The sequence below is a fragment of the Dama dama genome, chromosome 14 (assembly GCF_033118175.1).
Source record: "Dama dama isolate Ldn47 chromosome 14, ASM3311817v1, whole genome shotgun sequence".
Lineage (NCBI taxonomy): Eukaryota > Metazoa > Chordata > Mammalia > Artiodactyla > Cervidae > Dama > Dama dama.
The window spans coordinates 67,740,012-67,755,822 of NC_083694.1; the positions used below are offsets into that span (position 1 = coordinate 67,740,012).

The 15,811-nt window shown below is 36.2% G+C and overlaps 1 protein-coding gene across 4 annotated transcripts in view; it reads left to right on the forward strand.

Annotated features, from left to right (window-relative positions):
- Positions 1-15,811, forward strand: part of LPGAT1 (lysophosphatidylglycerol acyltransferase 1) — an 82,685-nt gene that overhangs the window by 30,319 nt on the left and 36,555 nt on the right. For all 4 annotated transcript variants that reach the window (XR_009695852.1, XM_061161010.1, XM_061161009.1 and 1 more), the window contains exons 3-4: positions 7,943-8,061; positions 13,460-13,555. Coding sequence is in view for 3 of the 4 variants with exons in the window: in XM_061161010.1 (XP_061016993.1) it covers positions 7,943-8,061; positions 13,460-13,555 (215 nt within the window). In the remaining variant the exon portion in view is untranslated. The remainder of the gene's footprint in view (positions 1-7,942; positions 8,062-13,459; positions 13,556-15,811) is intronic.

Below are 15,811 nucleotides of genomic sequence, written 5' to 3' on the forward strand. Positions count from 1 at the left end.
CTCTGTGCAATCCCATGAACTGTAGACTGCTAGGCTCCTCTATCCATGGGATTCTCCAGACAAGAATACTGGAGTGGGTTGCCATTTCCTTCTCCACATTTATTAATAATAGGAGCTTTTTATAGATTGATTGGGATTGGGACATTATACAGAGATAGTCATGCCATTTGTGAATATGGGCAGAATTATCTCTTCCTTTTCAATCTGCATAGCTTTCATTTCTTTTTCATTCCTCCCCTCCCCCACCCCTTTTCTTTCTTTTTTCTCCTGTTACTGAACTGGCTAAGACTTCTGGAATAATGTTAAATAAGACAGGTGAGATTGGGCATCCTTGCCTTGTTCTCAGTCTTAGGGAGAAAGCACTCATATATAATTAATACCAAATAATATGTTAACTATTGGTTTTGTGTAGAAACACTTTATCACACTGAGGAAATTCCCTTCTGTTCTTAGTTTACCGAGAGTTTTTATCATGCATGGATATTGAAATTTAAGTGCTTTTTGTGTATTAATTCATACGTGTCTTGGTCTTTGGGACTGCTGTAACAAAGTGTCACAGGCTGGGTGCTTTATGAACAACAGAAATTTACTGCTTATAATTCAGGAGGCTTAGAAGTCCAAAATCAAGGTGCCAGCAGTCACCAATGATAAAAGCTCTCTTCATGGTTCATAGCATTTTCACCGTGCCCTCACTGGGTAGAATGAGCTGGATAGCTCTGTGGGCTCTCTTATAAGCCCACTAATCCCATTCATGAGGGCTCAAGCCTTTAATTACTTTCCAAAGTCCTTGTCTACTAATACCATCACCTTGGAGGGTTGGGACTTTAAGATATGAATTTTAGAGGGATACAGACCTTCAAACCGTTGCAATATAATTGTGAGGTTTTTCTTCCTTAGCTGTAAATATGTTGGATTATTACCTTCAGTTCCTGTGATGATAAACCTTACTTGATTGCAGTGTATATTATTGGAGTCCATTTCCTGATATTTTTTGAGGATTTTAATGAACGTGAGTCTACAGGGTTTTTTGTTGTTGTTGTCTTTTTCTGGTTTTGGTATAAGGGTAATCTTTCCCTTCTTTTCTATTTTCTGGAAGAGATGGTATAAAATTGGTGTTATTTCTTTTTAAAAAGAATAGTGGAATTTGCTAGTGAAATCATTTGGGCCAGAAGAATTATTTTTTGGAAGGTTTTTGACTATAAAATAAATTTCTTTAATAGACTATTTGCTTTATTTTCTTTCACATTAAGGGCTTTTTCTGGTTATCTGGTAATACATGACAATGTGTTCCTATTTAAGAGCTCAGTTCAGTTCGGTCGCTCAGTTGTGTCCGACTCTGTGACCCCATGAATCGCAGCATGCCAGACTTCCCTGTCCATCACCAACTCCTGGAGTTTACTCAAACTCATGCCCATCGAGTCGGTGATGCCATCCAGCCATCTCATCCTCTGTCACCCCCTTCTCCTCCTGCCCCCAATCCCTCCCAGCATCAGGGTCTTCTCCAATGAGTCAACTCTTCACATCAGGTGGCCAAAGTATTGGAGTTTCAGCTTCAGCATCAGTCCTTCCAATGACCACCCAGGACTGATCTCCTTTGGGATGGACTGGTTGGATCTCCTTGCAGTCCAAGGGACTCTCAAGAGTCTTCTCCAACACCACAGTTCAAAAGCATCAATTTTTTGGCGCTCAGCTTTCTTCACAGTCCAACTCTCATATCCATACACGACCACTGGAAAAACCATAGCCTTGACCAGACAGACCTTTGTTGGCAAAGTAATGTCTCTGCTTTTTAATATGCTATCTAGGTTGGTCAAAACTTTCCTTCCAAGGAGTAAGCATCTTTTAATTTCATGGCTGCAGTCACCATCTGCAGTGATTTTGGAGCCCAAAAAAAATAAAGTCTGACACTGTTTCCACTGTCTCCCCATCTATTTCCCATGAGGTGATGGGACCAGATGCCATGATCTTAGTTTTCTGAATGTTGATCTTTAAACCAACTTTTTCACTCTCCTCTTTCACTTTCATCAAGAGGCTTTTCAGTTCCTCTTCACTTTCTGCCATAAGGGTGGTGTCATATCTGAGGTTATTGATATTTCTCCCGGCAATCTTGATTCCAGCTTGTGCTTCTTCCAGCCCAGCGTGTCTCATGATGTACTCTGCATATAAGTTAAATAAGCAGGGTGACAATATACAGCCTTGACGTACTCCTTTTTCTATTTGGAACCAGTCTGTTGTTCCATGTCCAGTTCTAACTGTTGCTTCCTGACCTGCATACAGGTTTCTCAAGAGGCAGGTCAGGTGGTCTGGTATTCCCATCTCTTTCAGAATTTTCCACAGTTTATTGTGATCCACACAGTCGAAGGCTTTGGCGTAGTCAATAAAGCAGAAATAGATGTTTTTCTGGAACTCTCTTGCTTTTTCGATGATCCAGCGGATATTGGCAATTTGGACTATAAAGTTGATTGGCAGCCCTGCTAGTGGTTGAGGCTTGTCCACACTAAGCCTCATTGTAAGATAATGATTGGAATACTTCACTGGAGAGTCCTAAATGTCAGTATTTTTATATCTTTTTTCATGAGCTTATCAGATTTCCCAGAGAAGACTCTAGCAGTCTCCTTGCTGCCATATCCTGGGGGGTGAGTGGGTAAAAGCTGGGTGTCAAAGGGCTTGATCTTTGTTTTTAATAAGCATGTGTTCACTCAGTCCTCATGTTGTCTGCACTATTCTCATTTGTTATTTAACTCTGATTTTATTACAGGGTCATATTGACCTCAGTCATTTTGAACTCTCTTAGTGGTTTTAAATGGGATAGAGGTGGGAGTAGGATGTTTGGACATGTGTAGGGTCTTTGGGGTTGTAACGCAGGATGTTGACCAGCAGTGCTGAAAGTTTTGCAGTGCTGTGACCGCAGGTAGAATTGCTTCTTCTGAGATACATATCTTCCCTTTGGGAAACTGTCTAGGTTTGAGGTAAAGAAAATCTTTAGGTTTGAGGTGAAACAAATCTGTCTAGATTTGAGGTAAATCAGTTAGAGTTAATATCAGTTATCTTTGACTTTCCTCCTCTTTCTTTTTCCAGTCTTGCCAGTGGTGATTCAGATCATATTGGTATTTGAAATTATAAACTATTTTAAAATTTTGTTTTAAGCAGGTGGCTAAAGTAGAAGTAAGAGGTCTAGTTAGGAGGTCACTTTAGAAGTCCAAGAAAGAGGTGTCGATGGCTTGGCCTAGAGTAGAGGTAGTAAAGAAGGAGCAACATAGAGGTTGCAGGATGTGTCTTGGACGTAGAGCTCAAAGGACTTAGATTAAATGTGGAGAATTAAGGAAAGGAAGGAATCAAAGGTGGCCTTAGATTTTTTCTTGAGTTGGTTGGGTGAATGATGATGTCCTTTGTTGAGATGGAGAAGTCTAGGGTAAAGAACTGGTTCTGTATTGAGCATATTAAATTTAAGATGACAGCATCTGGGCCTAAAAGCAATATTGATTCTTTTTTCTTAGTTATCCTTTGCCTCTTTAGTCTGGGTTATTATTTAACTGTCAGGCAAAAAAAAAACCAACTTGATTCTTGGCTTCTGTTCCACTCCTTATTGTTGTTGTCCACTAACCTTATTTGTCCTCAATAGTTGTTGTTGAGAACAAATAAGGTTAGTGGACCTAACCACTAACTTGTTCACCCCATTTCCTGGTATGATCATGGGCAATGTCAGGGGCTGTGTGGGCAGCGTACCTGTTTGTTCCTCTCCTCAAGGTTCCTTGACGCCATAAGACACCTGCAGTTACAGCATGATACAGTGGTTTTGAATCCCAGTTCCTCTACTTCCTAACCATGTAACTTTGAAGATATTGCTTAACCTTTTGTATTTCATTTTCTTCAATTGTAAATTGTGGATAATAGTGTCTATACCTTTGGGATTTTTGTGAAGGTTACATAAGAAAGTAATGTGAATTATTTTCTATTACTAATCATTAATGCCTGACACATAGTAAACATTCTATAAATGATAGCTATTAATATTATTAGTATTTAATTGTATATCTATTTAATAATATATGCTACTATTATTCTTTTAGTTACACAACCCTTCCAAAAGCTATACCTTGAACCTTGCCGCCTCAAGTTTAACCTCTTAAAGTGCCAAAAAGGGGTGCTGACCACAGCTTCCCAGTATGTTCAGTATTCTTAAAAACATTGCTGCATAAATTCCAGTGATTCTTGTTTATTGGCATAGATTCTCCTGGGGGCTTTCTCAAAATGCCTGGACCCTATTTGTGGAGGTTTGAATAGGATGGGTAAAGGTGGGCCTAGAGGGAGGCTTCAATTATCTCTATTATAATAGCCCTCCCTCTGTTTTCTTTTAATGAATCACTCCCTTACTTGCTTCCTCCCCTCCTGTCTCTTCTCTGTTAATCAGTACCGTAAGCTGTTTTCTCATAGCCACTGGTAATGTCCTCTCTCCTTTTTTATCTTCCTCTGCTAACCCCTGACTTTGGATGAGTCCAGTCTAGTCTGCCTCCAATCTGGGCTGCTGAAAGCCACAGTTCTGGAGTTTCATGAGATTCTTTCACGTGTTTTTTTTTTTTTTTTCTCTCTAATCTTTACTATTCATGTTAGAATACCTGACCTTATGAGTGACACAGTAGTTGTATGACTCACTTAATAGTGATTTCAAAGGGAACTTCAGCTGTCGTGTAATCTAATTACCCAGGATGTCTGTGATTCTATCAATTATATCTCGTTCATTTCACAATAAGTTTGAATAGCATAATGATATCATTATGTTTCTTAAGTGAAAAGCTGAGGCACAGAATCATAAAATAGTTTGTGCCATTAGCTTGCTGATATTTTTTTTGATTTTTGAAAAGCAAGTATGATTATGATTGTGTTATTATGATTGTATGTAAAAAGCAACCTTTCTTCTCCACATTATTTCTGTTTTGTGGATCAGTATAACAGCTTTAGCAGCAATGTTTTTAAGGAATTTGTGATGGTTTAATTGTTGTTTTTATTTTCTTTTTGAGATATGAACTATCCTGATCAATTCTAGTCTATAACTTTTGGGGAGATTTATTAATATGTGTGTGTGTGTGTGTAGTAGGTAATAATCTTTGGCTTTGGTTTTTAATAAGAATTTTTAAAAAGTCAGTTATAACTAGGGAACTTTTCTTCCAGTTTTTACCCATTTGTTTTTCATTCCCTTTGGAAATAGTGGACCTGACCCAGTTCTTTTTTGAGACTTCATTTCACAGAACAGTATGTTAAAATATTTTTTTTCTTACAGTGTAAGAACTGGCAATCATCCATAGTTTCTGTTCTTTAACATGAGAATAATTCTATTCCTTGATTAAGATACTGGCTTCATTATTATACGTACTGGTTTGGATAGTAGGCTATGATTTGAGGAACACAGCTATTTCATACACAAAATAAATGTTTTTTCTCTGCAAGCATTTTTGAATCTTGATTTTGTGTAACAGTGATCTTTGAAGTACATAATGGTATGGTAAAAGTATTGGTAAAAGAAGAATGCCATAGATACTAGAAGTGAAATTTATTGTTGAATAAAATTCAGCTTATTATAAAATATAGCGTGACTTTATTGCTACATCAGGATAATTTTTTAAAAATTGATCCAGCTACCTTCCCTTGTTTGGTTTAGTATTCATGTAAGTCTTAGTATAATAAATTGACATTTAGTTTGAAAAGTAATTTTAGCTAAGTTGTGGCAGAGATAAAATATGTATTGGGTTAACTCTTAATGATTATACCCTTAAACTATTTGTAGAAATGAACATTTAGAAACATTTGTAATATTTAATATTAGATTTCTGTATAATCTTCTGGGTGTTTAAAGTACAGTGTTGTTCTTATAGTTGGTTAGAAAAAAACTATTATTTGAAGAGAATAGAATGGAAAAGCGAAATGAGGAAAGTTGAGGAGGGTGGGATATATTAGTTTTAGAGGGCTTCCATAACAAAGTGCCACAAACTGGGGGACTTAAAACAACAGGAATTTATTATCTCAGGGTTCAGGGTTAGAAGTCTGAAGTGTTGGCAGGGATGTTCTGTCTGACGGCTCTAGTGGGAAGGATCCTTCCTTGCCTCTTGCTCACTTTGGTTGGTTGTCTGCAGTCCTTGGCTTGCAGACGCATCACTGCAGTTTCTGTCTCTGTCGTCACATGACATTTTCTTTGTGTATCTCTGTCCAAATTTCCCTCATTTTATAAGGACACCAGTCATATTGGATATAGGTTTAGAGCCCGCCCTAATCCAGATTGACTTCCAAACTCTTGTACCAATTTATACTCCCACCCCCCACACATACAATGTATGATATATCAGCTGTTCAGATAAGTTTAAGTAAAGTTAACTTGTCAGCTAAACTTCACTGGCAACTTGAGAAGGGAAAGGCCATTCTGAAGGAAAGTTGTTGCCACTGGACTGTCCCCAGTGTTCTACCTCTGTTCCTTAAAGATTACTTGACATCTGTAATGTGGTTTCCATTCTGCATTCATTTAAAAATCTTAAAGTAAAAGGTTTCAGCACACAGTGTTAGCTACTTGTGTTTTAGTAATAACTTCTGAGAGAATGATTATGCAAGTAGATACCACAGCTGATTGAAGGCAAAAGAAGAAGAGGGCGGCAGAGGCTGAGATGGTTAGATAGCATCACTGACTGAATGGACACGAATCTGAGCAAACTCTAGCAGATAGTGAAGGACAGGGAAGCCTGGTGTGCTGCAGTTCATGAGGTTGCTAAGAGTTGGACAAGACTTAACAACTGAACAATAGTAACAACCACAATTGAAGATATGTTCAACCTAGCTGAAATTCCCTTAATACAAATTTTTAAAATGAAGGCATAGTTGCTTTTCTTAGATTTTAATAGAAAGAAAAAATTAGCAGAACTCTTTTCTCAAATGATGTCTTAAGAGGAGCTCCGCTATACTGGGGTGACAGTGAAGTGTGGCTGCGGAGGAGTGGGGGCTGGCAGAGGTAAAGCAGCTGAACTCCAGGTCTCCTACCCCTGTTTCCTCCAGAACTATTACACACAGGGAGCCCAGCTTCTTTCCTTATAGCAGGGAGTGAGATGAGTGAATACTAGTGTATATTCAGCCTCTGGTAATTTGTGTCAGACATTTGAAGAACCTAGAAGCTTCTCCATAGAATCCTGATGTTTGAAACTGATGTTTACTTTTATCTTTTATGTGTGTAGTAAGTGTGCTATAAAATGAGGCATACCTGCTTGGAGATATCACTGTTTTCCTTACAGTGTACATAGAGGTTTTGGTGCAATGATTTTTCATCTGGAGATTTTTAATAAATGTAACATCTTTAATTAGTTTTCTTATAAAAGGAAAATGTTTACACATTTTATAATATTTGCATATTTTATTCTAAAGTAGAATTTAAGGATCTTTGGGAACTGCCTCCCATTGAAGATCAGTACTAATAGTTTTGAATTCATTCCCCCAGACTTTTTTCAATGTGTTAAATTACATGTAAATTTTATTCCTTCTTTGAAAAAATGGGATCATATTATATATACTGTTTTGTGATTTGTTTACTTGATAAGAAGTCTTTTGAGGTTAGTGTATAGAGATATCTTCCATTCTTTAATGAATTTATACTCTTTCATTGTATGAAAATTATCCATTCCCATTGGTGAACTAATTATCCTTTATGCATATTTTTGTCCATTTGGACAAATGTTTCTGTAGAATAAACTCTTAAATTGAATTTCTAAATCAAAGGTATGGCCATTTTACATTTTCATGGATTTTTTTGGGTCTCTCTAAAATATGAACATCCTGATTTTTCTAGGAAATATACTTTTAGGAAATAAACTTTTAGAAGTTTTAATGTGCACCAGTGTTTCTAACATAAGGTTTCTGGAAATAGATAAATCTTTAAAATGACAGCTTTGAAACTTTTTGTCCTTAACAGTGATGGAGTGGGGGGAAGATATTAAAACAATTTCAGAAGATGAAGCAGTCATGTTGGTGAACCATCAGGCAACAGGAGATGTGTGCACCCTGATGATGTGCCTCCAGGACAAAGGACTGGTAAGCCATACTGAAGGCAGAGACAGACTGCAGGAAAGAGGGGTTGACAGAGGGTCAGCTGAGTATCATACTACAGTTGGGAATGTAGACTTACACTTTAATATGCTTACTTTTCCTGAAAATTTAGAAAAATCTTGAAAAAAAATATATTGTGTATGTAATTCTAAATCACTCTAAGAGAAATTTATAGACTTAAAGAAAACCAACTGGGATAACGCGGATTATACCTCCATGAAGCTTTTTTTTTTTTTTTTAAAGAACTGAAATGAAAGCAAAGTTAATATGATTCAACATGGGGCTGTCTTGAGGTGAGTGGTGGATTGCCAGTTTGAGAAATCCAACCACATAAGACTGAAGAGTAAAATTGGATGGGGAATTAGGTGATCTTGGGGATTTTTAGCCAGAAGAAAGTAAGGTAGATATTGTTTTGAATTTCACTTAGAAAGCAAATTGAAAGGAAAGATAGCACGTCCATTTTATACAGTGTTCTAGGGCTGTGTTTGAACTGTTGATTTCCCATTGCTTATATTAATAACTAAAATATATCTATAAAATGGGAGGGTATAAAAGTCAATCCTTAACATTAAAAGAATTAACACCTTAGGAGAAGGTAAAGAGGTTATGTTCATAGAAAAGTAAATAAACAGAAAGTATATAGAATTAATGGAGTTAGTATTTGGCCTAATAATGAAGAAACCAATAGGTATTTTATCAGTGTTTCATGTTCATGGTCACCAACTATAAATATAGAAGAACATCATCCTATAAGATGTCCTCTTAAAGGAACTGATAAACTAGTGATACGTGAAGAGACGGAATAGCAAACAATACTTAATTACAAAGTGAGAAGTATTTGGTGGAAGGTGAGCTCACCATGTACTTGGTGGATATAGAAAACTGTGGAGAGAAGGACATAAACTTGACCTGAAAGGTCTGAGTAGAACTTAAGCAGAGTAGTGAAGCAAGGGCGTCTTCCGTAGTGAAATAATCGTGGCCAAAACCCAAGGCAAGAATACACCTGGTGTGTTTAGGTCCTCAGAGTTTGATTCAGCAAGTCAAGGGTCAGAAAATGAGATGAGAGTAAATGGAAAAGGTTTGCTTGTTATGAAATCTGTTTTTGTTGTTTATCTGAGAAGCAAAGGCATTATTTTGATAGAATGTAGAATAAATTCAATAATTTCTTATATTCAGAATTATTGAAATAACATCACTGTATAGATATATTTGCATTTATAATAATATATCACTTGTCCTCTAAATTATTGATATTAAAATTTTGTAAAAACTAGTTTTTTGGACTTCTCTGGTGGTCCAGTGGTTAAGACTCTGCTTCCACTGCAAGGGGCATAGGTTCGATCCCTGGTTGGGGAACTAAGATCCCACATGCCGTGAGGTGAACATTTTTATTCTTACTGATAAGATACTTATATTTATAGTGATTTTTCTGAGGGCCTATGATGTCTTCCATTGGTTTTTGAGTCTCAAAAAGTGCTTAAAATGATAAGTATAAATATCCTAACTTTGGTACTCTTAACTTCAGTTTGGCAGAAATAATGACTGTATTAGTCAGAATATAGGTAATCTGAGATTCACCAATATTGTGGACAAAAGAAATTTTGGTTTATTTGTTTGCTTTTGTAAAAAGATTTCAGTTAGTTGGTCTTCTCATTTTTCTGTCCAGAATTATTCCCATTTTCAGATTAGTTATACTAAATATTTTTTACCATCTGATATTACTAAATAATGTGAAATTTAGAGAATTTTTATCTTGTTTCATAAAGGAGTAGTTGAAAAATAAAAGGTAGAACATTATGATCTCTACCTCCTACCTAGTAAGTGTGGGGCAATATTAATTTATACTCACAAGTAGAAATGTTTACTTGATTAATTGCATACTCCGTGGGCACTTTCAAAGAAAGAAAGCTAATGTCAGTTTAAAACTGGCCCACTAGGGCTTCCCTGGTGGCTCAGATGGTAAAGAATCTGCCTGCAATGCAGGAGACCCGGGTTCAATCCCTGAGTCGGGAAGATCCCCTAGAGAAGGAAATGGCAACCCACTCCAGTATTCTTGCCTGGAAAATCCCATGGACAGAGGAACCCATTGGGCTGCAGAGTCGGACATGACTGAGCAAGTAACACTTAAAAATATTAGTTTAATGGTGATATAAGTGTAACATAGCTTTTTGAATTCAGGAATTCCTGTGGTGCCCGTCATCATTCCTCTGTGGAGCAGGGGCACTGCTTGCATTTTGGTAGGACAGCACTGTTGTTCTCAACTGTCCTGCTGGAATTGTTTTCCTTATCCGGCTGCAACCTACTGCATGCTGGTAGAACTCCCTAGCTATTGTGACAGCCAAAACTGTCCTTGCAGATTTCTAAACTGGAGAACCATTGACTTTACTAACATTTCAGAATGATATAAAGAATGGAGCCGTTTATGTAAGCCTCTCCAGACGTTTGAATATGTAGAAAATCCATGCTTATGGGTAAAGGATAATTAATGTAGAGGATAAAGCACAAGCTGGAATCAAGATTGATGGGAGAAATATCAATAACCTCAGATATACAGATGACACCACCCTTATGGCAGAAAGTGAAGAAGAACTAAAGACCCTCATGATGAAAGTGAAAGAGGAGAGTGAAAAAGGTGGCTTAAGGCTCAACATTCAGAAAACTAAGATCATGGCATCTGGTCCCATCACTTCATGGCAAATAGATGGGAAAACAGTGGAAACAGTGTCAGACTTTATTTTCTTGGGCTCCAAAATCACTGCAGATGGTGACTGCAGCCATGAAATAAAAAGACGCTTACTCCTTGGAAGAAAAGTTATGACCAACCTAGACAGCATATTAAAAAGCAGAGACATTACTTTGCCAACAAAGGTCCATCTAGTCAAGACTATGGTTTTTCCAGTAGTCATGTATAGATGTGAGAGTTGGACTATACAGAAAGCTGAGCACCAAAAAATTGATGCTTTTAAACTGTGGTGTTGGAGAAGACTCTTGAGAGTCCCTTGGACTGCAAGGAGATCCAACCAGTCCATCCTAAAGGAGATCAGTCCTGGGTGTTCATTGGAAGGACTGATGCTAAAGCTGAAACTCCAATACTTTGGCCACCTGATGTGAAGAGTTGACTCATTGGAAAAGACCCTGCTGCTGGGAGGGACTGGGGGCAGGAGGAGAAGGGGACAACAGAGGTTGAGATGGCTGGATGGCATCACCGACTCAATGGACATGAATTTGAGTAAACTCTGGGAGTTGGTGGACAGGGAGGCCTGGCGTGCTGCAGTCCATGGGGTCACAAAGAGTTGAACATGACTGAGCGACTGAACTGAACTGAACTTTGTCCCTTGGAAATACCTAGCAGTGTTCTGACAGACAACCTGTAAAATGTCGACTGAGTTGACTCAGGCGGCTTGTGTTTACTGACTTCCTTTTTTCAGGAATATGAGTCAAAGGATTAGTTATATTTTCTAAATATTCTAGTACCTTTTTAAGAAATGTCTGTAAAGTGAGGGGTCTTGCCCTTTCATGGCAGCTGATGATAAAACTAAGAATTTTCATTTCTACTAATAGAACTCTATTGGACATGTAATATATATTTATTGACTTGTAATATTTCTGCTAAAATAAGTTAGGACAGAATTATCTGTACAAATCTTAGAAGATAGCTTGACTGTCTTATTGAATTTGTTTTAGGTTACTTTCTAACTGAGGAGGTAAATCCGCTATAAATGTAAGATTAAACATAAAAGCTAGTTACTATAGTGTTGGTATATTAAACCCAGAGATCAATAATTTGCAACCACACTTCATACTGTGTATAAAGCTCAAAGATTTTACACGTTGAATCCACTTGCTTTTTGTTTTGTTTCTTGGGAAACTTTTCAGTAAATTCCATTTAGTTCAGATCTCAAATTTATTTACACAAAGTAGTTATCATTACAAAGCAAAACAAGATTAAACATGAGATGTTGGTAATTATTTTATTCTGTATTAATTGATTTGAAAATCAGTCTTTCACTGGGCATGTGTCTTTACTTTTTTAAAGTTATTTTATATAGTAAAACTGGTGGAATAGGAGTCATGCAACTGAATTATTTAGTAATGCTGAAAAATTAAGGCAGAAGCTTAAGTATTATATTATTTGTGGGGTTTTATGTTTTTGTAAAAGCAACACATGGGTGTCAATGCTTCATTTTTTCCTTATGTGTTCATACAATTTTGTGCTTAGAGATGGAATTTATGTTTGTTATTCCTGTAGGAACTGAAGTAGAGCTCTGTTGCATTCTTGATTGAGGCTTTAGTTTTCACTTTATTTATTTAAGGCTTATAACAAGGGATGCTGTTATCTCAGCAGGGGAGAGCAATTAATGAATTCATTAACTAGATCCTGTTTACACTTCTTTTTAATTTTGAAATTTTGCTTCTCCTCCTGATAGAGTATTAATTCTTATCAGCAATGGATACTCTTATCAGCAATGGATAATATTTTTGTGTTTAAGAAACAGTATTTTTATGGTGATAAAGAGTATGGCTTTGTATAAGCTAACAAATACACTTCATAGTAGAATGTGTAAATCAACCTACTGAATTAATTTTTTAAAATGTACAGTGTATTTATCGAGTAAATGAATTGTTTAGTGTTCTTTTTGTTGAACATTTTTATATTTTCGTATTTATATCTTTACATTTTTTGACTTTTAATATTTTAACCATTAAGGTAAAGTCACATTTTATAAAGCCTTAAAAAAGATGTTAACAAAGATATTAAGGTTTTTATAAAGCCTTAATAAAAATGTTAATCGCTCAGTCGTATCTGACTTTGCAGCCCCATGGACTGTAGTGCACCAGGCTCCTCTGTCCCTGGGATTCTCCAGGCAGGGATACTGGAGTGGTTGCCATTTCCTCCTCCAGGGGATCTTCCTCACCCAGGGATCAAACCCAGGTCTCCTGCATTGCAGGCAGATTCTTTACCATCCGAGCTATTAAGGAAGCCTTTACAAAGGCTTAGTGCTTATTAATTAAACTCACAGCCCTCATTTGATAATTTAGGCATATTGTATTGTTTCAGAATAACTTTACAAGTTATGTAAGAATTACCAGTGATGATTACGTAGAACAAATTGGAAATCATTAGGTTCAAATTTAAGTTAATTCAGTTTTATCTGTTACCCAGTGATGTATATATCTGTGATTTAAGAATCCAAGACTTGGAATCAAGACCTGTAATTTTTCATGTAGCACTTTATTTGTAGAAATAGCATTAGATTTTAAATATTTAGGTTAATGAAAAGTATGGTTGGATGATTATGCTTAAAATTTAGATACTGGCTAGACTATACTCAGTATTTTTTCTATCCAATATTTAATTATTTTTTGCTTTTAAATATTTCAGGTTGTTGCTCAGATGATGTGGTTGATGGATCATATTTTTAAATACACAAACTTTGGAATTGTTTCTCTAATTCATGGAGACTTCTTTATAAGACAGGTAACTAATGAGCATTTTTTTCCATAGTGAGAGTCTTGATCAGTCTGATTCTTTAGTGTAAAAAGAGATATCACAAAACTAATTAAAATAGGTAGAGCCTCTTGTAGTTATCTCAGGGAGCTGGGAATCTGTTCCCTAAAACAGAGTTTGAATTATTTCAGTCTGAATTTGAGTAGGCATAAGTATTAAAAATGCAAACATTTTCATCTCTACTCTCCTCCTCCCTTTCTAAACAGTTTTCAAGCACCTGCCACATTCTCAGCTCTTCTGAGATCACTGTTAATTTTATTTACGAGTCACTGTTACATGACACGGAAGATACCTAAATTAGCAATTGTGAGATTGTTAAATAAGATTACCAGTAGGGAGAATATTAAATAATTAAATAAATAAGAGAAAATATTTTGTGAATTCATAATATGAAAACTGAGTACATCAGATTTCTGTAAATCCGGAAAAACCTTAGAGAAGAACATAATACATGGCATAAATTTAAAGAATGAGTATGAGTTTGATGTACGAAGATGGATTGGGAATGGATCCCAAGCATTAGGAATAGTTTAGTAGGAAAAAAAAATACTCACCTATCAAAATAGTGTTTCCCTGATATGCTACTTAGAGTCACATGCTTTATTTTCTCAAAACTGGATAACTGAAATATGATATCAAGAGTTTTTATGTATGGTAATGCCACACTAATCTACTGTTTATATATTTAGCAACTTCACCTTGGATGGTGCGGTACCTTGTACATATTAATTTATTTAATGAATTGCTAGTGAATCTAATTAAACCTCTTCTGAGAACTGCAAATTCAGAAATAAGCTGGAATAATGTAGAAAAACTTCTGAGCCCTATGAAAATACATATCCCATGTATTTTCACATACATAAACTTTGCTCCAGACAGTTTTATGTACAAAACATTTTTTTTCCCCATTCTGTATAATTGCTTCGTTCCTTCTGGGAAGGCCCTTGGTTTTTCTGAGCAGAGAGATGGGAAAAAAAGCAGGCTTGGAACCTCAGGAAGAACTGAGAATGGGGATTGGCCACAATAAGACTGAAACAAAATAAGCAGATCAACTTATAAGTGATTCAGAGCAACTTAATGAAGAAACTAACCTAACATCTTAGTGTCGCTGGAGGGAAAGACAGCAGAACTGACAATTGAAGCAGTCTGGGTGGAGTCCAGAGGAAAAGCTGTATGAACTACTTAGGAGTCTGAGGAAATTATTGAATTTATGGTGTTGTAACAGTTGACCTTGTTACCATGATGATCCTTAGGCCTCAAGAAGAGGCTAAATTAAACTAAATTGTCAGTGAACTTTGAGGAGTTGAAAATAGAAAATAATGTACTCCAAAACATTTCCTTTTTTTATTACAGTGTTTTGCATACTTAAGACTATATTTCAGATTATTGGAGAGACTTACAAATTCACTTATAAAGAGCAAAAATATTTTCCCTGTTAGATAGTAATTAAAATCTATAACTTGAGGGTAAGAGAGAGAGAAAAAAATATTAATATTAAAGAAAATCTCTTGGGCCTTTGCTGCCAGACATTTTTAATAAAATATTTCCAAGGATATTAAAAATAGTTTACATGTAGTCTTGGGAACTTAATAAATAAAGTTTAATCATAATCAGTTCCATAAATCAGCTAAGAAAATTGTTACTTGTTTTGCATTTGGAATAATTTAAAGACCGAAAGCATACAAATTATTTGGGGGAGCTTCTGTAATTTTGTTGGCTGGAAAATTACTAGCAAATTGATCATACTGAAAGGAAGAACCTTTCTAATATTTAGTCATAAGTTTGGGACTTTCCTGAAAATGCTTCTGAATTCTTTTTTTCAGTATCCAAGTTATCCTCTTTCCTTACTTTCCCTCACAACTGAGACCCAGTCCATCAGAACATCCTGTTAGCATTCAGACTTTTTCCTAGATGTATGCACCTCTCATCTATATCCTATAGTTGAATCTCATCAAACTCCCCTGTCCAGACTCTACAGCAGTCTCCTAACTTATTTCCTGCAGTCTTTTTGTCACCAGAGCCAGAAGATATTTAATGTAAATAAGATCATGACTTTCCCTTTTTGAAAACTGTTTAATGACATCCCATCCCAAATTACTGCTCACCAAACTCAAGGCCTTTCTCATACGATCTCCACCTCTCTGCAATTCTCAGCCACACTGACCTTGTCATGCTCTCTGAAATGCCGAGGTTACTCCCACCTCAGGGCCCTTTGTCTCTTTTGTC